The sequence below is a fragment of the Sciurus carolinensis genome, chromosome 12 (assembly GCF_902686445.1).
Source record: "Sciurus carolinensis chromosome 12, mSciCar1.2, whole genome shotgun sequence".
NCBI lineage: Eukaryota > Metazoa > Chordata > Mammalia > Rodentia > Sciuridae > Sciurus > Sciurus carolinensis.
In genome coordinates, this window is record NC_062224.1 from 75,037,673 (window position 1) to 75,064,359 (window position 26,687).

Consider the following 26,687-nt stretch of genomic DNA (forward strand, 5'->3'; position numbering starts at 1 on the left):
GCCCGCCTTCCCCTCTGTCACCATAGCGAGGACCTACATGGAGCTTGTGATAGGACACCTCCAAGTTAGACAGCCTGACATCCCTCAATGCCATTCCAGCCTCTACAAATGCCGGTAGAGTAGCAACCACATGTGACCTGGTGGAAGTGGCCCACTGGAGGAAATGTAATAAAGGGTATGAAGAGTCACATGGAAACTGCCAAGGAGGGACAGTGGAACTCCATGGTAAAGGATCACAGGAACTGGACTTTGGTCTGCAGTGTGGGCAAGAGGGGTGGCTACTGGCCATGCCTCTCCCCTGGACATCTCTGAGAACAGCATGAAGGAAGAGCAGAGACACACCCTAGATCTTTGTTTTCTCACCTGAATTCGAGTCTTTGTCTTATAAAAAGACCAAGGGTACTTAGAAAATACAGAATGCACAATACAATTTCTATACCTTTAAGATGCTGATAACATACCTATTACTAAAAACTCCATTTAATTATCAACAGTGTGCTAGAGTTGAGTATTTTGAATGACTGTGACTTTCAGGTAAGAGAAAAGAACATCTTAACATCTTCTACTCTACTGGTTCATAAATTGTATATACATTTTAAACGATGTGAATATTCCATCATCAACTCTGCATGCAGATATGAAAAAAATAGAACCATGTTTTACATGGTTCCCAAAAAGGTGGTAACTTGCTGAGAACAGAATGACAAATGAGAATGAGAGATTGTCAACATTATCTTGTAGGACTAAAATTTGGTTCACTGAATATGCTTTCAGGAGCTAGTTTAGTTGCTCAGGCAGGGAAGTCTTGTGTTAGGAAAAATGACTGTCAATGTTGTTTTTGTCCCATAGTAAATTTTTCTTCCTTCCCAAACTCTGCACATCTCAATAACAACTCCAAGTTCAAACAAATGAAATAAACCAAAAGCAAAATACAAGAAAACTGGGTGTGGGGGCACATGCTTGTAATCCCAGCAACTTGGGAGGCTGAGGCAAGAGGATCCCAGGTTTAAGATCAGACTCAGAAATGTTGAGAGATTGTCAGCAACTTAGTGAGACACTGTCTCAAAAATGAAACATAGACTAGGCTGGGGTTATAGCTCAGTAGAAGAGTGTCCCCAAGTTCAATCCCCAGTACCAAATAAACAAGTAAATAAATGAATGATAAAACATCAAAAACTAAAATCTAACACCTCCTTCCCTTTCCCAAAGATACTCTAAGAACTTAGACACAGGATCTATAGAATTCTAAGATGTTAAAAGAACTGGAAGTACCCTACTGGAGTTGTACACTTGTTAGGCTGTTGAAGTAAGAGCTAGATGAAAACTATTCCTCCAGAGAAAAAAATCATAAAAGGCCAGGTGCAGCATACCCCTATAATCCTAGTGACTTGGGAGGCTGAGGCAGGAGGACTACAAGTTCAAAGCCAGCCTCTATAACTGAGGCCCTAAGGAACTTAGCAAGATTCTGTTTCAAAATAAAAAATAAAAAGGACTGAGTATGTGGCTCAGTGGTTAAGCACTCTGGTACCAAAAAAAAAAAAAAAAAAAAAATCATAGACACTTGGAACTTCAGAACTAGAAGGGTCTCAGAAAGTTCATGATCCACAAAGAGAAATAACCTTCAGCCAGGGCTCAGTAAGCTTCATCTGTAAAGGGATAGATAATAATTGCATAGGCTTCATGGGCCACATTTGGTTTCAGTTATATATTCTTCCTTTTCTTTTGTACAACTGCTTAAAAGTGTAAAAGTAACTGGGTGTGGTGATGCACACCTGTAATCCCAGCTATTCTGGAGCATCAGACAGGATGCAAATTCAGGGCTAGCCTAAATAACTTATCAAGATTCGAGCTCAAAATAAAAAAATCAAAAGTAAAGAGGGCTGGGAGTATAGCTCAGTGGTAGAAAACTCATGCCTGAGGTCCTGATTTCCATTCCCAGAAGAACAACAAAATATATATTTTATTATATATAAATTTACACCACTCTTAGCAAGGGATCATAAAAACAGACAGAGGGTCAGAGGGTCGGATCTGGCCTGCAAGCCACAGTTTGCCAAGCCCTGCACTTAGCCAAACTCAAGGGCTACCAATGTTTCTGAAAGCTTAATGTTCTTTCATTCTGTACTAATCCTGTGTGCCTCACTGGGTCAGCACACCAGTTGTTCTTGTGGGGGAGCCTGGATTGACTCACCCGAATTCAACCTGCAATGTCATGCCATTTCTTAGACGCAGTTAAGGCTGCCCGTGTCAATGGGAATAGAGTAAATAAACCACACACAGAGAAGGCCTGGGATGGGGAAGACTTCACTCTTGCCCTACTTTGCTTAGGAACCTTTCATTGGAAGTTTTTCTAGCAATAAATATTTAAATGTGCCAAATAGAAAAATCTCTCTGTGCTTCCTGACACATCAAGCCAATCAGCCCCATACGTATATGGGAAAATAAACACTGCAGTCAGTGCACCAGAGGCTCCGTGGTCCTAACAGACTTCACGTCAACACAGCCCAGGAATTAGGTGCCACTGGTGTCTGAGTTCAAGACAAGCTGATAGTGTTTGAAGTTCAACTTTTGCTACAATTACCAGGTAAGGTGCTCAAATAAATAGAGCCAAGCTTGGTACCATTCTTGAATGGGAGATTATCCAAAAGCAACATGGCACAAATACTCCAATATTGCATGAAGGGAAGCTGGGGCACAGATAATCCACAGTTACTCCTGTTTCGATGGAGAATGCATTACGTGATTGTTTTCTGCAGCAGCTTTCCCTTCATAATTAAACTTTGCTTAGGCCAATATTAAAACAGGCCTGCATGCCTTGTATTCTTGTGGATGGAGCAATGTGAACAAGGAGCCTAGGGAGAAGCTGATAGGGGTGGGGCCTGGGAAGGACAATGAGGACAGCATTGCTCATACTAAGCGCCATAAAAAGCCCTTGTGATATGGATGTCAATCAAACAGAGCTTCAGAGAGCACCAGATCATGGGGTATATTGACACTTTGCAGGCAATAGCTAATGACACCCCAAATAAACTCTGGGTTGCTTGGGGGACAGACAAGGATGATCAATCTCAATCCAATCCCTTGGTTTTGACTGCAAGATTTTTAGTCTGTTGGAGAAATTTTGATTTGAATTTCTAAGGAATTCTGCTGATCTCTCCTTTGCAATATTAAGGATGGGCTATACAATTGGCTTTCCATATTTGTGGATTATGTATTTACAGATCTAGCCAACTGCAGATCAAAACTATCTGAAAGCAATTTTTCATCTGTACTGAACATGTGCCTACTTTTTGTCAATATTCCCTAAACAATACAGTATAACAATTATTTACATGGCATTTACATTGTTAGGTATTATGCATGATTTAGAGATGATTTAACGTATACAGGAGAATGTACATAGATTATATGCAAATACGATGACATTTTATATAAGGGACTTGGGCTTCTGTGGATTTTGGCACCAGGGGTGGTCCTGGAACCACACAGATACAGAGGGAGGACTGTTTCTAAAGCTCCATAAGAGCTTCTGGAGGGTTTTGAAATCACATTTTTCAAGAAAGGTAAATAGTTTGGAAAGCCAAAGGGGTTCCAGAATGGCCTCAGGGGCATTGGGAAACTGTGAGACCCCTACCAACAGCTAAGGGGACTTGGGTAATGTTTGGTGTGGGGGTCTTAAGGGTGCTGCCATTACCAAGGGCTGGCCCTGCTGGAAGGCAGTGTCAGGAGTGTGTACATAGACTATCTCCTTCAGGTCACTGAAAATGATAAATCTTTGAAGATAGTCTCTATATTCAAGGAAAAGCAATGGCCTTGTAACCATAGACTTTCATCTTCATCCACCTGCTCCAGCGCCGGGTCATATCTATGACTCCTCCCCCTTCTCAATCACCCTCCCTGTTTCCAGTGAACATATTACCTCTTACTAGCAATCACCTTTAGTACCAGATTTTAATTGAAAGTGTTAAAGTAGCATTAGAAAAGCAGAAGTTGGGTGCAATAACAACAAGAAATGTGAAAAATACCTATCGAAATGACTTATGCAAGGATTTGATCCCTACCCACCAGAAACTCACACATACAAACTTCTACACCTCCCCCCCCCAAAAAAAAAAAAAACCAACAGAAGAAACTTTTAAAGTCTAGATTCCATCATTGGGAATACTTAAATAAAGGGAAAGAAAGTTTCCACCCAAGCCTAGCCATGCAGGGAGTTATGTTCTCTCAAACAGCTGACTCTGAGATGTTGTGTGTTAGAGATAAATGCAGATCGTCATGTTGAGGTGTGGCCCATGTGGAACTTGTGGGGACAGCCACACAGACTAGCTCTCTTAGCTCGTTCACATCTGAACCACCTCTGAGAAATCCCACAGGTGCAAGGGCCCCACCGATACATTTCACCTAGGGATGGGCACGCCACGGAAATATGAAGAGAACAGCGAGTATAATGGCTAGTGCTAATTTAGTCAATAAATTGTTTATGAATTCGAAAAACTTGTCTCTGTAATCCCAGTAAGGGAGTCGCCCTGTCTCCCAGGGCGCTGATGAGATTTAGATCTGCACAGAGGGCTTTGGGAGGAAACGACAATGGTCCCCCTGGAGATTTCAACTGAGATAATTAAGCTGCAGCAGAGTCACCAGGGTAGAAGTGGCCCCGCATGGAAGCCATCTGGATTCCCAGGGCCTCCACACTCATGGCACACAGCTCTGCGTCGTGACCAGGACTCGAGAGACTTCCCTTAGAGAATGCAGGATGTCCTCTGTTTCAGAGTCACAGCATCTCAGGGCCAGAACAAGGCTTGGGGTCTCATCATAATCCTCTCCAGGTAAGCAAAGTAGAGGCCGTGAGGCAGGTGTGGCCAGAGGCAGACCCTGCAGCACGGTGCGCCCCTCTCCCGGCTCCTCCGTGCTCTTCTCTTCTGGAACAGAGGACTCCAGAACCCCCAAGCACCTGCAGGCTGGCATTACCTTCATTGTCATACTCGGGACAGGAGGACCCACAAACTCTTTTTTAAACCAGTTTGGTACTGAATATTTGTCCCAATTCTGATGAGAGCTCCCCACTGGCCCATTTGTTTATTCTCCTATTGAGGGTCAGCAGGAGATGACACCATAGTTGGGCTTCTGGTAAGGTGGCAGCAACAAGGTTATAATAACTTGGTCCTGTAAGCAAATAAAAGTGAATGCTTGCTAGGTGTGGTGGAGCATGCCTACAATCCTGGTGTCTGGAAGGCTGAGACAGGAGGATCGCAAGTTCAAGGTCAGGCTCACTAATTTAGTAAGGCCCTGAACAACTTAGCAAGACTCCATCTCAAATAAAAAATAAAAAGGGCTGAGAATGTGACTCAGTGGTTAAACACCTCTAGGTTCAATCCCGGTTAAAAAAAAAAAAAGGGAATGCTTATATAATACTTACTTTGTGCTAATAAATTCATGTAGATTAGTTGAACTCTTACAACTCTATGAGGAAGGCACTATTATGTCCCCTATTTTACAGATGAGGAAACTGAGGCATAGAGAGGGCAAGACATTTGCCCGACTTTCATTGCTAGGAAGTGGCAGAGCTGGGATTTGATCTTGATCTGATAATGGGCTTCAGCCTTCATGTTCTTAAATTCTACACTAGGATTGGTCCAGGGCCACTGACCGTGGACTACTCCCAAGAGCATTTTCTCTGTAAGATTTCAAGGTGATCCCTGTATCTCTAATAATGTTACTAGCCAGACATAGTGTGCATACCCTTAATCCCAGCAACTCAGAAGGCTGAGGTGGGAGGATGGCAAGTTTGAGGCCAGCCTGGGCAACTTAGCGAAACCCCTCATAGGGTATTTTAACCAACAAGTGCTACTGAGAAGCCATTCGAGAAATCCAACTTCTGCGGACAAATTTATAGAGCAAACAAAAAAAGTTCCACTGGGTTGTACACAATTGCCAAACTGGCTCAGCCATATATACCAGGATTTCTGCCCACGGTTTAGCAACTGTAACTATCCCTCAGAGTAGCACTGGCCAGAAGCACATTACAGAGGGAGCTAAAATGACCAGGGGCAGCCCACTTACTGTATGAGATTAGGCTTTTAAAAAGGATTAGAGCTCCTTAATCTGGAGAGATGAAGATTAAGAGGCAGTAATGATCAAAGTCTATGAAATCAGAAAGGAAATGGAGAATATGGCTACAACCCCATCCACAAATCCCAGGATATTATAACAAGGGATATCCCTGTGGAGTTCCAGGGGAATCACTTCAAGAGCCATAAAAAGAAGGTACTATTTTCACAGCAGGTTATAAATTTAGAGAATTATTATCTAGAGGAGTGGTATATTCTGAGAACAGGGTTAAGTGTAAAAAAGGTTTAAACAAACCCACGGGTGATAACACCATAATGATTCAATATTGGGAGGCTAGGAATATTCTGGATACATTTGAAAATCAGTCACTCAATGATGGGTACCAGTCTCTCCCAACATGCTCCCTGCCCAGGCCCGATGTGGGATGGGGGGACCACTGCTTTGACCACCTCTTTCCTCACCCTGTCATCAACTGGGTTGTTCATAAATATTTAGAACAGGTCTCATGCATTTTCTTGGGCCCTTTTTAATGTGTATCAGGAAACCTCAGGAACCTAGTACAATAGAACAACTCATTCCTCAGAGGGAGGTTTTCTGGGTTCTTTTCTTTTTCCTTCCTCCCTCCCTCCCTCCCTTCAGTCCATCCTTCCTTCCTTCCTTCCTTCCTTCCTTCCTTCCTTCCTTCCTTTCTTTTTAAAAAAATTCTTGCCAGGGTCTTTGTCCTTGATCCCCATAAATATATAAACTGACTCCCTTGACTATACTTCAAAACTAAAATCTTATGTTGTACTCAGACATTTTATAAAACACGTTGCCATAGGTAGGGGATTAAAACTGGTTAAACTCTCTATTGTAGAAGCTCCTCGTCACCCACTAACCCAGAACAATTAATTCAAATTTAAGGGGAAATTAAACATACCAATTATGTAGTACCCATCACAACCCAAGATATTAAGCTCTAAAATTGACTACAGTTAATGTAGGAGCCAGCACATCTGAACAGGAACAGAATCTACGGCTCTGGTAAATACATAGAATAAAACTTGGGCGAGAGGAATATTTCAGCTCTTTTCCAAAACAGTCAAGTGTTGATTAGATACTTTATCTACTAGTAGATCAATGTTGGAGCCTGGGGAGGCGATGGCAGCAGGAGGAGGGAGCTGTGGATTTTGGGAGAGGGAAGAGCGGAGAGGAAGATTCCATTTAGAGAAAAGGGACCTTCAGAGGACTCCAGTCTACACAGTGAGGCAGAATGAATACTGCCCATACTCACATTTTAAACTGCTCTCAGAAAATTGGTAAAAATCTGGCAAGGTGCAGGAGCAAATAAAGAAGCCAAAGAGAGGGAGTGGGAGAAAGAGGTGGGGATGGAGGAGAAAGGCAGACGTGTAATAAACAACATCTAACGACCCCTGTCAACCATCATCAACTGGAAGCAATCACTTGGTACATTTTCAAATTGCAAGTTTGAAAACGTTAGTCCTCGTGGTGGGGAGCTATTCAAAGTCACTATTCATGTGGGGAATGAAGGAGTAGGAGAGGTGGTGAGGGCCCGTGATAGGCTCGGGGTAAAGAGCGTAGACTTCAGAGTGATCTGGGCAGGAAAACTGGGACATCTGGAGTTCAGAAGTCGAGGAAAATGGGGAAGAACCAGGAAGATGAATACATGATCATCAGCCACACAAAAGAACGGAGCAAAAGGAAGGCTGGATTTGGGCACTCGCGTCTGGCAAGGAGGCCGGCAGCAGGGCTAATGAAGCATTTGCCGTGTGGGACGTTTGCCAGCGCAACAAAGAAGATGTGCTTGGGCTCTGCAGATGTGCCAGGGCCCCCAGAGCAAAATAATGACATAATCACCATCAGTGTCACAGACCAGACTGTACACAAGGTGACAGGGGAGGGGAAGCCTGTAATACACACGCAGGGAGGACTTGCCACGGCCCACAACGGCTGCGGCCCTGAGGGTGGGGGTGCACCCACAGCTTCCCCGCCACCACCCGGACAGATCTGGGGTCTGGGTCTTAAAGCCCCAGGTGAGGCGAGTGCTCATCTCAGTTGGGTGTCCGACCCAATTCCAGCTACTCTTTAACAAGGCCACAGAAATCGCAAGAGCTTCAGAGGGACCTGCACTGGATAGTAGAGGCTGAAGAAAGCAGAGCAAGGGGGAGTAGGGTCACAGAGAGTTTTGTGAGTCCAACTGCCATTCACCGGTCCCTCTCCACTTGCTCTGAGGCCCACGGACTTTCAGGGGTGCGGATGTTTCACACTGTACAGAAATGCAAGCAAAATCTGGGGGCACCCGGGGTGGGGGGGGAGGGGACACAAATGAGCAATAAATGGGCCACCTCAAAAGGAGGGCAAAAGCAATGGCAAGGCTTGGGACGGCCGCCCCTGCTCATTTTAAACAAGGTCTCCCAGCAGGCCCCGTCACCTGCCCATGGCTCTTCCTCAGTAAGGTGGGTGTGTTAGTACAGCTGTCTGGCTTTTAAGTGACTTTTGTCAGTTTGAAAGTGAAAGTCTGTTTGAGGAGCTGAAAGAACAATAGCTCCGAGCCCGGAAGAAGAGCTCCAAGCACAAAGGACTTGGCTACACTAGTGTCCCTTTTCATTGCTTCTCATGAAAGATTCATAAGAATAACTTTAATTTTTTATGACCCCCTTTTTGGTATGACTATATTAGTTGTGTCAACTTCCACATTCAGGTTCTCTTTAAATACCAAAAGGTCTGTGGTGAAATTGTTTTCAAAGAGCAATGGGGACGGAGTCGATTGTGGCCATCCTGCAGGTCCCTCCCTCCCAAAGAAATCGCTATCGGGGACACAGATTTCCTTTAAATATGGTTCCCTTCAGCCTTGAAGCTGCCATGAGCATGCCAGTGCAGTTATTTTAAACCTTACTAATCTGCCAGTCCAACTGCTCCTCGGAAGAACGATTATATTTGTTTTTCTTGGCTTCACCCTATTTAACAGAAACAGTAGTATAATGATCATTAATAGACAGTTCTCCTTTCCCTATACTTCTCCAGGAGCTGTCTCCACACTGTATCTTTATTTTGTGTCTCAGCCAAAAAAAAAAAAAAAAGGGGGGGGGGGATAGGGGACAGATTGCGTTTGTTTTATGTCATTACAAAATATTATTGAAGATTGGTTTAAGGCAATCCTTGAAGGCAAAACCATAATCTACTTTGAAGCACTGAACTCTGACGCTTCACCAAATCAAATATTCGCAAAATATTTACTGTTGCAAATTTATATCGATGGATTGAGGGGAAATGAGTGATCATGAACATTTCCGCCCTATGAATGACAAAGAACCAAGCAGCTAAAGTTAAATACTATCTTAGGGTGGGGGTGGGGGGCAGGGAATGAGAAAATTTGATTTAAAATGTTATCTGCCGTGCAAAAAGAGACCTGTAACTTTGAGCAAGCTTTGGTTTTGCTAAATAAGTTTGTTTAATCCAGATGAAATAAACAGACTCAACTTCAATAGGTTGTTCAAACTTCTTCAGACATTTAATCCGGGATGGGCTGAACACAATGATCACATCCCACTGAAAGCTCTAGCCACCAGCAGCGGCTTCCAGAAGGGAACTTATGCTCTCTCTCCTATTGATAACCCTTTGTGGGACGAAGAAAAAGAGGCGAGGCAAGGAGAGCTGAATGTCAGACAATAGACATCGCTCCACACACTGCTTCTGAACTTTCCTCATCTCTGAAGGACAATTAATTATGAAGGCCTTAGGGGTAGGTCGAAGCAAGGGAAAACCCACTGTGGTCCCAGCACCCCAGCCGCTGCCTCTGTGTTTGCTAAATGCTTTGCCTGTTGGGGTACAGCCACCGAGAGAGCCAATAGATCATTTGGGGGGGTGCTGCGGGAGGTGAGGGAGGAAAGCAAAAGATTTTTTTGTGTGTGCGCCTGCCCTTGTATAATTCTATTCTCACTGTGAACTCATCCATACACAAAACACAAGGACAATTTTTTTTTTTTTTTTGAAGAGAGAAAAGCCACAGGGTAGGTTACAGTCAGAAACGGGCTCTCCGTGGTGTGTTAAAAAGGATGGTCTTTTCACCAAATCATTTCACAGAGGCAAAACAGACAAACACAAAGAGTTGAGACTTTTTCTCCTACATTAAATGGAGTAACTGATAAGGTCAGACATATGATACCTAAAGACACGAATCTGTGAACTCTTGAAGTCAAAGGGCCTCTCTGTGCCGAGGAACAATCTTTCAAAGGAAATAGATCATAGAACTCCACTGAACCCCCTTTAAACTTTATGAAGCAGGAGGAGAAAAAGCTCTAAGTAGGGAAGCTTGACAGAAGAGCCTTGAACTATTTTCTGAAGGAAAGATGAGACCCTCCCTAGGCTGCCACAAAACATCTTTTTTTTTTTTTCTAAAGGCTCCTCTGAACTTTGATATGTGCCAAGACACTGCTATTGAAAGCTGTATAATTATGTGCTATAGCCACTGTAGAAAATGCTTTGTTCACCCCAACAAAGGACAATAAGCAAAGTAAAGCGACATTACGCTGTATCTTTTTCTTTAAGAATGTTGAGAAAGGTCATGGAATGCTATAACTAATAAAGCTGTTGAGTAAGGAGGTTTTAAAGTTGATCTTACTGTGCTTGAATGTAACCCAATGACAAAAAAGACACAGGAAGCTAAAAATGCAATGACATTACCAAATAGATGATAAATCAATGGGCCCGCTTCATTATACTGATGAACACCTTGAATCTCAAAAGGACAGCGGTAAAGAAATGAAGCCTCGTGCCGCTCAGGGTGCTCCCTCTCCCGCACCCCCAGACCCACTCCCAGCCTGCTGCTGGTCCTGTCCTCTCCTTCAATTCCAGGCGATAACTCTGCCCAAGGAATATGTTCCCAGACAGCCATGTGTGTACATATATTTAGAGAACATTCATTTAGTCTCTTAAAAGATCAATTTGGCTTGTCAATGGTGGGACTGGCAAGGGAAGAAACGGTAAGTGTTTCTTTTCCTCCTCACCACCCACTAAGAGTGCGTTGTGCAATCGTTTAAACGGCTCTGCAGCTTCGAGGCCAAAAGACGGCAACAGCAGTAAAAGGTTTTCACTCATGTGCCAGTTTGCCAAATGATCACTCATATTTAAGTGTCTATTTGGAGCAGAGGGAAGCGCTTCCTAAATCCACCTGTCCTCATTCTTCTTTAAAGAGGTGACAATGTGAATGAAAGACTTCCAAATACATTAAACCTTCTTACACGTGGGTGTGGCCGAACCCAGAGTGGGCTGGGAATGGGAGCGAGAGGGGAGAACAGACTGAGTGAGCGCATGCGTCCGTGGGTGCCGGGGAGCCTGGGAGGGGTGCTGCTTTTTTGTTTTCTGTGTTCCAGAAGAAAGTGAGAAAATGAATCCACATAGAGGTCCACAGAAGTACCCCTCCTGCCTATCGCATGTCACCTAGAAAAAACGTCAACCCCACCGACTCTGTGATGGAGCCTCTGCTCGGTGAGATGCTATTTCTATCAGGACCTTCGGAGATGGCATTTACGAACCCACTAATGAATGAATCAAGTCCTGCATTCTATTTATTTCTAAGGCTTCCACCCAAGACACCTGGGCCTTTAGTGAGGGCAAGGGAGATTAGTCACTCTTCCTGGGAACCTGGACTCCACCTATGGGGCCCATGAGGGAAGCCTGCTTTCCTTGGTGGGGGGTAGTGCTACCTCATAGCATCCCAGACTGAGAAAATATGCTCCAGATGAAAGGCATCTATTGCACTCTTCCCAACTTACACTGAGGCCACCCCAAACCCTCATTCTCTGGATCATTCTACCTCTTTGCCCCATATAAAGTGGCCAGCCTGGGTAATGCTGTCAAGCCTACCATCTTTGGGCTCTTCCATAGTGCAACTAATCTTTGTGAGTTACACAAGTCAGTTGCCTTCATTGAGTTCCTTGCAAAACAGGTAAACCGGCTGCACCTTTCTTCCCTGCTACAGTTGTGAGAGAAATAAAAAAAAAAAGTAATAAAATCCAACTCATATGCCCCTAAAGTCAGAAGTATCAATTTGATTTAAAAACTGGGAAGGAATGCCAAATCTTCTTTCCCTCCCCATAAAAAAAAAAAAAAAATTTTTTTTTTGGAAGCTCTTCAAAGTGAAGTGAGAATGAAGCATGGAAATATATACCATAACACCTGGAAAGACAAATTTATTGTTGCCAATCTCATTAAATGTGAGAGGCAGGAGAGAAAGATGCAGCCCGTAATGGAACACCCCTTCCCTGAACACCTCTGCAAACTCACATTCAGAATAAGCCACCCCATCCTGTGCAATGTAGCCAGCTTGCCTCCTTTTAGCACAAACGAAAAGTGTAGTTCGTTTTTTGTTTCCCCTTCGGTGTCTTCTTCCACATCCCCTGGGTCACCTCAAACTCTCACCACCCTAAGTCTGGATGCCGTGCCAAGAATCTTGGCAATTGTGTAAACTGATACAAAAGGCAGAGCAAGCTCTCCTGTCACTTAGAAGGTCCTGACTCATAAAGGCCAGGAAATGCAGGGTCCAGAAGAGGAGAGAGATGCAAGCCACTCCTTCTTTGCCAGTGATAAACCTTCCCCATCTGCTTTATTTTCCTGTAGGCCAGGGGTCAGCAACCTCTCCAGCCCAGAGAGCCATCAGCAGCAGTGGCTAGAGGGGGGTGGTGCTGAGCAATGACAGAGGTGCCACAGCAAGCTAGGACACAAGCAGAGAAGGAGCAGATAAGTGAGGAGGAGTACAGAAGAAAAAGACAAAATGTTCTAGTGAAGGAGGAAAAGTCAGATTCTCCTCAAACCTCTTCTCTCTTCCCAGCTTTATTGGTTCCACCCATTTCGAATAACTTTAAAACAGGGCTGAGGGTAGAGCTCAGGGGTAGAGCGCTTGCCTAGCATTCATGAGGCCCTGGTTTCCATTCCCAGTACTGCAAGAAACAAATGGTAAAGCTTTAGGCAAGCCAAAGTGTTTCTTGTTGTTCTATTAGTGTCTGTATTCTTATTATTGCCCACATTAATAAGTTACTGTTGTTAAAATACTGTAAGGAATGCCGGGGACATTAGTAAACAATAAATGTTAGCTATTTTATAATTACTACAAACAACTGATTGAGAAACTTAAAAATACAATTCAGGAAATATTTTATTATTTGACCAGCTAATAATATTCAGGAGGGTTAATATATTCCTTTGCACTGACTGGCTCTTTGGTCATTGTGTAGACATAACTTCAGTCTCCACCACATTTGGTCTCTGCTTAAAATTTTAAAAAGAAGCAAGATAGGTCTTCGCTTTGCCATCCTCTTCACTTGCTGTACTGAAACTATGGGCTCATTTTTCTTGATCTTAAGGGAAAAAAACGGCAATGTAAAAGTAGAATGGTGCACACACTATCAGTCGAGGTATTCAGCTCGGGTGCCTGCACTACTTTTGGCTCACAGCCATGGCCCATGCTGGTAGAACTGTAGTGATAAGAACGGTGGTTTTTTAAGCATCTCACTTAAGCAGTGACCTCCATGCTCACAGGCACAGAAAAGAAGGGATCCCCTTATCAGAAGCATTTGTTAGTAAATGTGTTAAACTGGGCACTAAAGTAAAAACGATATAATGATCTGGGGCTCCTATATGGTGGTGAGTCTGCATGTGAGCGTATGTATGTGAGAGTGTGTGTGTGGAGCAGAAGGGACACTGTCCATATTCCTAAGTCTTCCTTCCAACCTTTCTGGAAAGAGCCTGGTTTTAGTGGAGGAGGAATTAGGCCCAGAATAGTCCAATAACTTGTCCAAAGTCACGTGAGAAGTGACAAAATTCCTGCCTAGGCCCCATGCTCCTTGCAGTGCAGCAGTCTTAAAATAGACACTGCAGATAAAGGAGAGGTGGCCTGGCTCGAAGTGGATATGATTCACAAAGGGAGAAATATCAGATGTTAATCATATTAAAGGAAGATTTAGATGATGCTAAATGGAGCAGCTTGTTGGGTAGCTCTTGATGCCAGTGTCCCTTGTTTGTGTCATTTTGGTCCTTGTGCTGAGAGTAGGGGATTAAATTCCAACCAGGTAAGGTTTAAACAACCCCACAAATCCTAATGTGCACTTTAAGGATTTGCTCCCTTGAGTACGTGATAGAGCAGAAATGCAGAAATCATCTCATGAATCTTGGTCAAATCTTTTATGAAGCTTGATATACGCTGCCAAGTGAATATTTATAATATAATGTAAACATTTCACTAGCACACAGTAGAAGTCTCTTAGCTTAGGGTTTAGATCAATAGACTTATTAGAAGGGGGGAGAAATAAAGCTCTTAATAAGATTTATTTAAAATGTTTAGCCATACTCATGTTCTTCAGCTATAGAAGAAATGAGCTTGTATTCTGTCAATATAGTAAACCATCTCAATGTTAAAACTGAGGCTTTAAAGAGAGAGATTTGAGAATAGTGGATCAGTACTCCAAGAATCCCTAATGTGTTCAGCAAAAGAAAAACCTCATCAACAACAAGTTTGGAAAGAAATACATTGGCTTTGGAGAGCAAAGACTCAGTGGTAGCTTGCAGTATAACCGTTCAAACTTTCAAGGAAAAACTATGACTTCCTCATCGCTACGTTTGCATACTTACTTCTCTCCCTCTCTCCCTCCTTCCTTACCTCTCTCCCTCTTTCTTTCTCTCCTTTCTTTCTTTCTTTTTCTTTCTTTATTTTTCTTCTCTTTCTTTCCTACTAGGGATTTAACTCAGGGGTGCTTTATCACTGAGCTACATCCCCAGCCTTTTTTATTTTGACACAGGGCCTTGCTAAATGCTGAGGCTGTCCTTGAACTTGTGATCTTCCTTCCTCAGCCTCCCGAGTTGCTGAGATCACAGGCATGTGCCACGTGCCCATGATACTCAGTTCTTTATAAGCCACCATAACTGATCTGCACTTCCCAGATCTAAGGAGAAGAGCTGAAAAGGAATGGGCAGGCAGAGAGGGCAGTAGTGATCAGTTGCCTTTATTGACAAGGACAAATTGAGTTGTCCTCTTTCTTTTGAAATTAATAACATTCTGGACCTTTCTTTAGTAGGAGAGCAAGAATATTAACATAAGGTTCCTTAAGAGCAAATGTGAAAAATTCCTATCTTTAGGGTAGCACTGCATTTAGCCAAGATGATAGAAGAAATGGACCAACTTTGTCAAGCCACAGCCTGTCCACTCTCCTAATTGAGGATTTGACCTGCAGAACTCTTGTCACATTCCCATCTCCAACCATTGTCACTTCAGCCTGCAGGGCTCAGCAAAATGCCTTTGTGAGTACTGTGAGATTTGCTGGTGTTGTCTCATAGAGAGTCATCACATGGTAATGAACACTGTTTGCTGAGGCACTGCATTAGCCCATAAAGAAATGCCTTACTCATAGCTACACATCTTTCATTGTTGCAAGGGTATGGCTTCCTAGAATTGTCTATATTGCTTTGTTTGTATCCAGAATGTGCATGTTGTAGATATATCTAAGACTGTATAAGAGCATATGAGCAAAGAACAACATGTTTGTGAAGGTACACATATGCAAAATAAAACACATAAGTCACTCCTCCCAAAACAACAGAGGCCAATAAAGAGAAAAGGAGGTTGATGGATCTCTTTTGATATGTATTCAGCAAATTCTCATACCAAGGCCTCCATTAAGGAAATCGATTAAAGTTAGAAACCATGGAATTACTCCCGTCGACATTTCTAGACTTTTTCAGAAAACAACATTTATAGCTACCATTGCACAAAGCATGTGTCAAGTTCAACTGACATCCCAGGAGATAAATATGAAAAAGCTTATTAGAATGGGGACCACTTCTCTGGAAGAGGTGTTAGCTCCTTGCTGCTCTTTTCTTTGGACTGTTCAGTTGGCTTTTCTGTGGCCAGGTGGGTCTTTCATATAAGCTAAAGAGCCAGAGGATGGGAATGGAAATGGAAATGGCAGAGGGCAACTCCCCATGGGCATGATGGGAAGCTCTACCTGCCATTCTACAGGTCCATGGTCATGTAACAAACCAGTGCTAAACAGATTTGGGAACATTTCTTTAAAAAAAAAAAGAAAGAAAACAAACAAACAAAAACACCCTTTTTTTTTTTTTTTTAAAGGAAAAGGAGATGACCAAAAAATTGAGATTAGTTCCTACCTCAAAGTCATTTGCTTTATTGTAGTGCATGTTCAGAGCCCTGTACAGCTCACAGTCTCTGGTTATAGACAGCTCCTCCGTACTGGTGACCCCATCGTTGATGGCTTGACGTGCATACTTCTCCATTTGAATGTAGTAGAACTCACGGAAATTGCTAAACCACTTGATGAGCTGAGAGGTAATGCATCTGTTGAACTGTTAAATTTAAATGTTGAAAAGGATAAGAATATTGCCATTTTGTTCATTTATTTTTCAAGTTTCTGAAACAGTTTTAAAGTTCCCCTCCCCTCCTTTACCTGGAAAGGTGTGTATTGAATTCCACCAAGATGGTGGCAAAAGAGACAAGAGGAATAACATTTTTACAGAATATCATAAAATGTTCCAGTAATGGAAATCACATCACGGACCCTTCACATCTGAAATGGAAAACTCACATTCTAAATCAGATTTCCCTTAAGCTTAATATCTTTTTAAGCTTCATCTCTCAGAACTACTGCTTTTGTTAACTCCTAGGGATTGAACCCAGGGGCACTCTACCCCTATCTTCTATCCCCAGTCCTTTTTATTTTGAGACAACTCTCACTAAGTTGCTCAGGCTGACCTGGAATTTGTGATCTTCCTGCCTCAGCCTCCAGAGTGGCTAGGATTACAGGCATGTGCCACCACACCCAGCTCATTTTGTATACTTCTTATGGAAATTCATTCAAGCCAAGAAATCCTAGAAAGAACTGTTACTCTCAAGTACAGAAGACGATGAGCCACAGGACTTCACCATTAGTATATCTTTATACTAATGTATATCATTAGTATGATATACATTTTTAAAATGAGGATTCACATCACCTCATATGGGTTCCTTTAATGCAGGAAAATGACTTTTTAACAAAACAGCAAGAATTGTTATTTGCTTGTTTTTTGGTAATGGGTGATTCCCATATCCATTTGGCCACAATGCCACTTAATGTTTGTCCACAGCATTAATTTCTGGCGTGGTTCGGTCAGACCTTGGTACCTGTTCATCTTCTCCCTGAAGACAATGTTGGATGAGACCCATGTCCCCTTTTTCTTGGTATCTGTACCATTTGGCAGGTGTGGTTAAGACACAGTACACAGATGGCATAAACAGAAGCTTTATTACATTTTTTTTAAAAGCCGAGTTACTATAACATGGTTAGGCTTTAAGACTTTGTTTACCAAGATTTCCTGATGACCTTTGCAATGAAGATGTCTTCCTGCAAGCACTGTAAATGATACCATCCTTATTGACAGCCCTCTGCTCATGTAAAGGACAGATGCATCTCAACTTGCCAAGTCAAAACCAATAAATCCATAGCTTTATATCAGGCAGGCTGACAGACACCCCCTGCCTTTTGTCATCGCAGGCATTCCCTTCCCTGGGCCCCAAGAAAAAGATGTACATTCATCAAAAATCAGCAAAGAGCACTTATCAAACACTGGCCATGAGAACATCCAGACTCCAACAAGATGACAGCTAAAGTGTGTATTGGAGCTGTAATTACTACACAGAAAGTTGTTTCTATACTAGCAAAGATAATAAATGAATGAAAATTTATGGCAGAGAATGGAAGTAACAAGGAAACAGAAGCAGGGAGACTGGTGTTTCTCCCAGAAGGCCAACTTGCATCATAATTGCCATGGAGTTGCAAGGGCCCTTACAGATAATTGACCAGAAAATGATTAAGTCATCAGCAAATCGCTTCTGCTTGCAAGAGTTCAAACATGTACTTAACCTATCCAAGAATTATATTTTCACTCTGTGTGTCTGCTCTGTCTCTATTCAGCCTCGCGGGGAACCCGATTAAAAAGACAACTGAAGGACCCCCGTTATCTGATCTTCTGGTTGCCGATTTCAATAGAACTTAAACCCATTACGATTTGCTGAACTTGGAGTTCTTTCCATTTTATCTCAGCAGTAAAATACACTGTCCAAATTTCCAGACACTGAGATAAGGACTACAGGCCCCCGTGACGGCTTACTGTTCCTTTTTAATTCTTTTAGAATAAGAAACAAAACATTACAAAATGATAGCAGGCTGTGCACTGGGGAATGAAAATTGCTTTGACATGGAGATTAGGCTTCTGCATTGTTACAAGACATTGTCTCATATGGACAAGAGTACTGTAGAGGAAAAAAATAGAAGGGTATTTTTTTTTTCTAGAATGGTCATGAATGACCTAATGGGGAAGGACAAAAAAGTAAGTGCACTTCCCATTATTTACGAATGGGACATAAAGGGAGATTTAAGGCTTATTGTTGGAGAATGGAAATACCAGAGAGAAAGAATGGACAGAAAAAACAGACTCCCCAAACATGAGACAAGTGAAATGAAATGCACGAGAGACTGGAGAGCAGGGTTTCCCTTCCAGAGTGAACTGAAATGCGTTCAATTTTCCTTCCTGGATAAAAGAAAAAGCAAGCCATCTCTTTTCTAGATATTCGCGTTGGGGGAGGAAAACTGTTAAACTTTAAAGAGTTAATTTCCCGAGTTCTGTAGTGGCTTACAAGAAAAGGATCAATTGTTCTATAAAGGCAAGCTCTGTAGTGTGTTAATGTGTTACTGCAAAAACTAATCGCTACAATAAAGAGGCTGTGTTTCCACAGTGTACGAGTCTCTGTGACTTTGATTAATGCTTCCCACGGGACATCTCAGCCTCAATATGGGCTGAAGAAACTTCCTAAATATTCAATGAGCATGGTCAAAAGATGTATAAAACAAATCAATGTGACACCTTAATCTGGCTAGGCAGCAGTTGACTCAAGGGGTGGAGGGGATGGGATACATCATTTAACACTGCCGGCTTGCAAAGCTGCGAGCGTCTGTTCTTCAAAGCAGAAATGACATCAAATCTGTTGTACTTAGTGGTCTAGGAGTTATTAGTTTATACATTAAAATCAGCACCCAGTAGTGAACAGGAAGGCAGTGCAACCCATCCAGCCCTGGCATCTCTTTCACATTTGCCCACTTGTCCTTCTCAAAGGATTTGAAGCCCGGACGAGCTTAGCTTTTTGTCTGGTGAAATGTCATTGTGAGGGATTTAAGTTGGACTCTCGGTGAGAACACAGAACTTTGTTTAGATCTTTACTCCAGGAGATAAACTAAGTCAGCCCTGGTTCCATCCCTCTATTCCATCATCACTATAGAAGAACTTCTCTCCTCTCACCAGCATCTCCACATTATAAGATTTCCCTTTACCTCTTTCTTTCCAAGGGAATTGAAAAGCCTCTTCCACCTAACCCCATGGAAGTCACTTAGGGAGAGTAAGTGCTGTATCCATTCCTAGGTGGGCATCACCCTTGCTTAGCTCACCTTCTGAGGCTGGTGACTTCGACAGACATGTAAGCTATGTCTTATTCCTGAAACAAAATATTTTCTTCTCATGCTGTTTCTGCTGGTTTTTACATGCAAAACTAACTTCTGAGGACTATATGAAGCGAAAAGACTTTACGATTTGGAAAAGTACATTTTACTAGAACTGGGAATTTCCTTAGAATGATGCGGCCACAATCCAGGACAGGCTAATGTGATCATGACACATTACTTGCTACAGAGGCACCTGAAAATGTTTCTCAAGATACATGATATGGGTTTTATTTCAGTGAAAATTCCCAAGGTCCTTTTCCCAATATTTAGGGATCTCTTTCAATTCTCTAGGGGTTTCTTGAATCCCGAAAAAAATAAAACTTTGGATTTTATGTTTATATAGAGGGAAATATTTAGCTCTTTAAGTCTTACAAGAAAGTATCCATAGTTATATATTTATGTCTCCATGTAGCTATAGATAATGAGTGTACACACACATACACACACACACACCATGTAACATAATATATATACATAGACCATATATTTAATCTCATTATTTATATGTGTGCATATTATATATGTCATTATGTGTGTATGTGTGTATATGTGATGTTGACATGCACATTACCATCATTCAATTTAGAATGATCCTTAATATTAAGGAAATCTCAGAACGATCTGCCACTGTTTTCTGAAAGTTTCTGCACCATGCCAGGACCACCACCTTTACCCTTGCATGCATGACTTTACATTCTCATTGGTGTGAGTTCATGGAATATGAATTCAATAATTATTAGCCAAATAAAAACATAATTAAGAAAGTAAACATGTACAGTTAATTCCCAAAATAAAACAGAAATGACCTCTGGTGATTTTCTTCTTTGCCTTCTATATCCTACTATTTTCCCTGTGTTAAAGTGCATGATTATTATTTAACCAGATTCACATATACTTTGATAGTCTTCTCTCCCAATATGGTTAAGCTATGGATAGAGAGAATTTATAATCTGAATGTTAGCACTTTTTAAAATAAAATACTCCTGAAGGATTTTTCTTGTTATTTATACAGAGAAGGTAGCTATGTGTAATGCTGCATTACTAGATGTATTCTGAAGAAATGGGAACGGTATCTTGTTGGTTTCTATTTCATGGTGTTTATAAAGTCACAGAGCAACAATCTTCCCCACCTTACCCTTTCCCCCACCACACATGCACACACACAAAAACATGAATGTACCTCACGTTCATGTCTACTGTTGGGTAGTGTTGAAGGCTCAGCATGACTACTGCTGTCCACCCTCCAGGTGGCTGCATTTGAATAGTGGGTGAGTGATGCTATGAATCCAGTTGGTGAGGCTCTTTGACCTCTTTCTAGATGAAAAATGCTATGTAAATAATACAAGGTATCACAATCACTATGTCACTCCATGCAGATCTTTGTGCTAAGGGGAGGAGCGAAAGAGGTGATGTGGATACACAATGTGCACACACGTGTGTGTGCATGTGATAATCCTTCTCTATCTCTCTTCTGTCTCCCCCTCATAGAACCAAGTAGCTGGGAAGATTCCCTGGAAGACAAACTTTGCCAGTCCTCAACCCACTGGCAAATTCCCTTCAACAGGTCTATTCTAGGTTTCCTCCCACAAAGTCCAGACCCTTTTCCTGGCCTCCTAAATTTCTCTGCCTGTTCTTAGGTAGCCCTTTCCGTTCCGGACTTTTTCTGCCTTCCCCGTCCTTCCCAGTCGGTTGGCACTGAATGAGGAGAAAACATGCCTTCCACTTAAGGAGTACAGCCAGGGAAGGAGAGAGATAAAAGCCTCAAGTTGACACACAATTCAAAAGCAAACAGGAATGAAAACAGAACTTTTCTTATAAGGCCAAATCAAACATCAGTGGAGGAAACTGAAATGAGTTGGCCTGCAAAATGGGGCCAAGGAAGCAACTCGGGCCTGGAGGACAAAACAAGCTGCGTGGAGGGAAGCAGGAGAGAAGCGGGCATGTTTTGGCAGCTTCTGAGTTCTCGGTAGCAGGAATAAGAACTTGTGCAAATGGGGGTGGGCAGGGGAGGGGTGGGGGGAAAACACACCCAACCCTAATAAACTAATCTCAGCTAATGCAATGTTTATCAAGTTCCTTGGATAATGATACCATGTGTGCCATTATCATCATCAAAACCCAATCTATGTTTTAAAAAGTTACAGATGATTAACACAACATCAAGTTGATGCAAACAATTACTTAAAGCCCACACACAACACAGACACACACACACACACAGACACACACACACAGAGAACCAGGAGGTCCCCATATTCTGTAGAATGAGGGAGGCTGCAGCTGTAGGCCGACAGCTTTCATATCCTCATTTGAATAATGTGTCCTGAATCTGTCACTTTATTCATTCTCCTTATGCTCAGTGTACTCTACATCAACAACAAATTAAGTTGTAAATAAGAGACAATCATCACTTTTGTTTTTAAGCAGCTACTGCATAGAGAATTTCAATGTACGCTCCTTTTCGACAGGGGGAGAAAGAGGTGCTAGAGTTTGCTTTCATAGGCACAAATATGGGGGAACCAACAGAAACAAAAACAGAAACAGTTTACTGTTGCAGAGGGGAGGGGGAAAAACATTCTCTAAAGCACAACCATCCATTACCAGTGGAGATTTCTTCCAGGAAGCTACTAAAACATACAAAGACAGAGGCTAAAGTTTCCCGGACTACGCTGGAAACCCATGTAACTTGGGAATACCAGTCCTTCGGTCTGAATACACAAGTGGCATCTTTGCTCAGCACACCTTCAGACAAAAGGACAAGTGCATCTAATCAATTATGACACAGGTATATTAATAAGCTGATTCCATATTCATCTCCATTAACTTCTGAGGGTTCCATCACTACCACATGCATAGAAAATGAAAAAAAAAAAAAAAAACTAATAATAAAAAATATCCCTACCTTTACATCGGAGAAGTAGGTCTTCAGCATATTGGAGCTGGGGTAACGGGTATAAAAGAACATGAGCTTTGCTTTTTTCAAGTGATTGGGTGACAATCCTTCCTGCATGTAGGATGCAATTGGTTAAGGCAGAAAATTTCAAAAACAACAAGGATCTGTCACTCCTGCCCCCCACCATGCACACACTCACCCCCAGAATGGAGGCCCACCATGCAGCCCTGAGAACACTGGAGGGTCAACAGCACTGGCTACGGAATCCATTGCTAACATACCACAGTGAGATCAAAATGACTACTGCCAGTCAGGAATTGCCAAATGTACTGGTGAGGACCAAGAATTAGCTGCAGATTCTTGGCTACTTTGTGTTCAGGGTGGCCAAACCTGTCCCCTGCTCTAGGTCCCGTATGTTTTCTATACGTTCACTTGTTGCTGAGGAGATAGATGCACCCAATGGTTATTATTGCACAACTCTTATAAGAGTTTTTTCCTTCTTCACAATTGCAGTTCTGTTTGTTTTGCTCTCCACACCCTGTGGTTCACATCAAATTATTATACTGACATACACGAAAATATAAAATGCACCATTTTGAACACTGTTACACAGCTTCACATTTTACCTCAGTGTTAATCTAATGGGGCTTCTTGACACAATTTCTTCCTATCGTACTATTATCTCCTTTTAATTGTTTCCTTTAAAATAACAATTCTAACTTGGGAGGGGTAGTTTTGGCACAAGGAGAACAGGGAGGGGGTATTGCTTTTGTTAAAGCAACGGTACAAAACCAAATACGATTTGCTTGTCCTGGATTTATAGTTAACTCCTTTGAGAGTGACATAGTAGTTGGGGCTAACAAATCAATAAATGTGGGTTAGTAGATCAATAAATGGCCACTTACCCCAAATAAGAAGGCCTATTTATCTGGAAACATCATTACCTTTTAGATCTGTAAACAGCAGCAACTAAAACAGTTCCCAAGAGAATGTGAGGCTAACCATAACAATCCAGGCTTCCTGATTCTCGCCCGGATTCTTGGCACTCCTCAGCAGACTCTGAGCTGGGATGGCTCTGGTCACATCTGTGCCGCAGCCTGGCCCTGCCATTTCCTCAGCAAATTAATGGCTTTATAATTTATCAGAAATGAAGATGCACGTGGAGAAAATCAATGTGGTCCCCCACAAGGTCAATTAAGGGTCCTTCCTAGAAGCTTCTCTAAGGATTTTCTCTTAAAGGAGAGTCTGGGAAAAATAAAGAAAAAAAAAGAAAAGAAAATGTGTACACGTTCATGCAAACACACACACACACACACACACACACACACCCCCTTAACTACCCAACAGAATTTCACATCTTATGAAGAAAAGGCAAATAAACACAGCCACTCAGGAAAGATAAAGGTTTCCTGATGACCTCCATCAAGTACAGCATGACTAATCGTAAGAATGGAGGGGAACCAAAGAAGTACTAGAGAAGCATGATCAAATTAATATTGATAAGCTCTTGACTACTTATAACCGAGTGTTTAACCAAATATTCTGCTGAGAATTTGTTCAATTATCATTCCTTTTTATATCCCATGCCACTTAAAAAAAAAAAAAAGATCACCTTGATTGGCAAATAGAAAAGTTAAGCATTATAGTTTCGTGTGTGTGTGTGTGTGTGTGTGTGTGTGTGTGTTGTAACTGAAAATAAATACTGAAGAAAGAAAATTTGATTTTATGTCTGTAAGCCAAAGCAGCTTAACTGAACTTGTGTTTTTGTTTGAGGTCCTTAATGATTACAAAGACGATAATTTATGACTGACATACTTCTTGTGCCAAGGAAAGAGCTGAAAGGCCCTCCAGTAACCTCCATTAGACTGATAGAGAAGACTAAAGGAGCCCAGCACACTTCAGGACCATCTGTCCAAATGGATAAGTGAAATAATAGCTGCAAGCTGTCTCCTATTGCCTCATGATAAGAGTTTTAGGGAAGCCCAAAGTTCGACAATATTCTCAGATCTGGGTTCCAATCTCTTCTTTCAGATGGTTACATGAAAACAGCCTCGTATGTTTAGTTACTTACAAGAGTCCCAAATCTTTCGAAATCTGGTCTCACACGAAATACAACTATTTTGCTGAATTCCTCAGATAGCAGAGAGCTATTGAAACTTCCTGAAGCTTTCCTTTCATCCAAATTTGGCTATAATATTTTAGTTTTTATTTTTAAAAAATCCATCACATTTTATCAGCATTGAGAGCTTTTTATTTCACACACACAGAATCTCTAATATGGATTTCGCTTTTGCTTCAAAATGTTTCCTGTTGGTCATATTTGGAATTGAACTGTTGAAATGGAACACAGAATAAATCTCTATCTCTTGCTCATTGTGCAATTAAGATAAAATTCCCATAAAATATATGTTTCTAATAAACTATTAAAAATAGCTAATGAAACATTTAAAAGCCAACAGTTAGATAATCCTTTCTTTCTCCTCAAAATAAATCTGAACTGACCAATTGGTTAATTTCCCTTTTAAGTGCGTGTGCTGAAAAGCAACTGTTCTTCCAAGAAAGCACTAGCTGTTTCCTGGATACTTACACACGCACAATGACTCATGATGGAATAGATTCAGTAAACATACAGCTGTACTGAACACGAGCTAAGCTCCATTCAAGGCCAGGAAAGAAAATGAGCACAAATAAATATTAAGGAGGTAAAGGGGGGTGGGTTGAGGGGGGATGGAACGCAAGCAAGATCTGTCCCGGCAGCTCATGTGGCTTTGCCTCAATTCTCTTAGCCATAGCTTTGTGAAGACAGATGACATTCAATTCTATGTGTAATGCAAAATAGACAATAACTGCTGAAACTTGAGACAGCTGCCAGGTGTAAAAAAAAAAAAAAAAAAAAAAGGAAGAAGAAAAAAAGAAGAAAAAAGAAAAAGGGGGAAAAAAAGATGATAAATCCATAAATTAATGAAAGACATCTGCTCGGGAATATAAAAGATCAGAGAAGCAGGGTAGAGCAGCTGAACCTAAAGTGGTGTCCAAACAACCTGAGAAGCTAAGTGTTGTCTGTTTACCAAGCACAATACAACCTTACCTAAACAGCCCCAGCGGGAGGAGCAGCAGAGGCAGCAAAGAGGCAAATGAAGAATAATAGGTGGTGAAGGTTGGAGAAAGAAAATTCTCTTTTTCCAGCTAAACTCTGGATTGTGGCACGATGTTACATGTTGCAGTTCCAAGAAAATGGAGTGACAGAGCAAGTTGTTACTCCACTAAGAAGTTCAACCCAATCAGAGGGATGTGTAGTTTACAGCAATCTCTTTTAAGAAAAAAATTTACATTATAATTTTTTTTCTGGAGGTTGGGGAAATTAGGAGTCCATACTCTTTCAGTCCTTAATCTATGTGTATCACTATAACTTAGAGAATTATTATGGACCCATGAGACTTCTAAAAACATAAAAGACCAGCTTCTGTGAATTGTTTCACATTTTAGAAATTCATTTTTAATCCACATTTCAGGTTGGGTTTTAATTTCTTACCACTAAACAATTTTTTTCTTCTGATTTTCAAGTATTTTTAATATTCTTTCTAAAAGTTGAATAGGGGAAAGTTGACTGCCACTTTCAAGAGATCAAGCTCAATTTCTTCACCTGCACATCTTAATGGCTTATAATACTACTCTTGTGCTTTAATTGGGTGCATGCAAATGTTTGAGGCCTAAACAAGGCTATTTTTCTTGAGATGCAAAGAGGATGAATGACAAGGAACATCATGAAGAAAAGCAATTGGCTGGTTGTTTCTTTTGGAATTTGAATAAAACTTAATATTTGATTAAATAGATTCATTTGCAAAGATACTGAACACATTTTTTATATCCAAGACATGAGCTCTTTGACCAGGTGCATTGACTTTCAGTTTAACATGCACACATTTATGATTTCCTTCCTACCACAGGGGATGAGATAGAGTGCTCTATCATTTAGAACATATATATTTACTGTGTTCAACTTAGGATGGATTCATTTGATAAGCTGATGTTCTTAATTGTTTTTATCTTGACTACTTTGTTCAAAGGAAAAAAAAAAACAGATGATATCCTCTGGAGTAGGAAAAAATCATTCCTTAAGACTTAAATTATTTAAAACAATTTGGAAAACCATGAACTAAAAATAAAAACGCAATAATGAAAAT

At 41.5% G+C, this 26,687-nt stretch overlaps 1 protein-coding gene across 4 annotated transcripts in view; it reads right to left on the reverse strand.

Moving 5' to 3' along the window:
- Window positions 1–26,687, reverse strand: part of Prox1 (prospero homeobox 1) — a 52,609-nt gene that overhangs the window by 13,061 nt on the left and 12,861 nt on the right. For all 4 annotated transcript variants that reach the window (XM_047520428.1, XM_047520429.1, XM_047520431.1 and 1 more), the window contains 2 exons: window positions 22,513–22,620; window positions 16,228–16,422 (listed from right to left, as the gene is read on the reverse strand). In XM_047520428.1, the coding sequence (XP_047376384.1) occupies window positions 16,228–16,422; window positions 22,513–22,620 (303 nt within the window). The remainder of the gene's footprint in view (window positions 1–16,227; window positions 16,423–22,512; window positions 22,621–26,687) is intronic.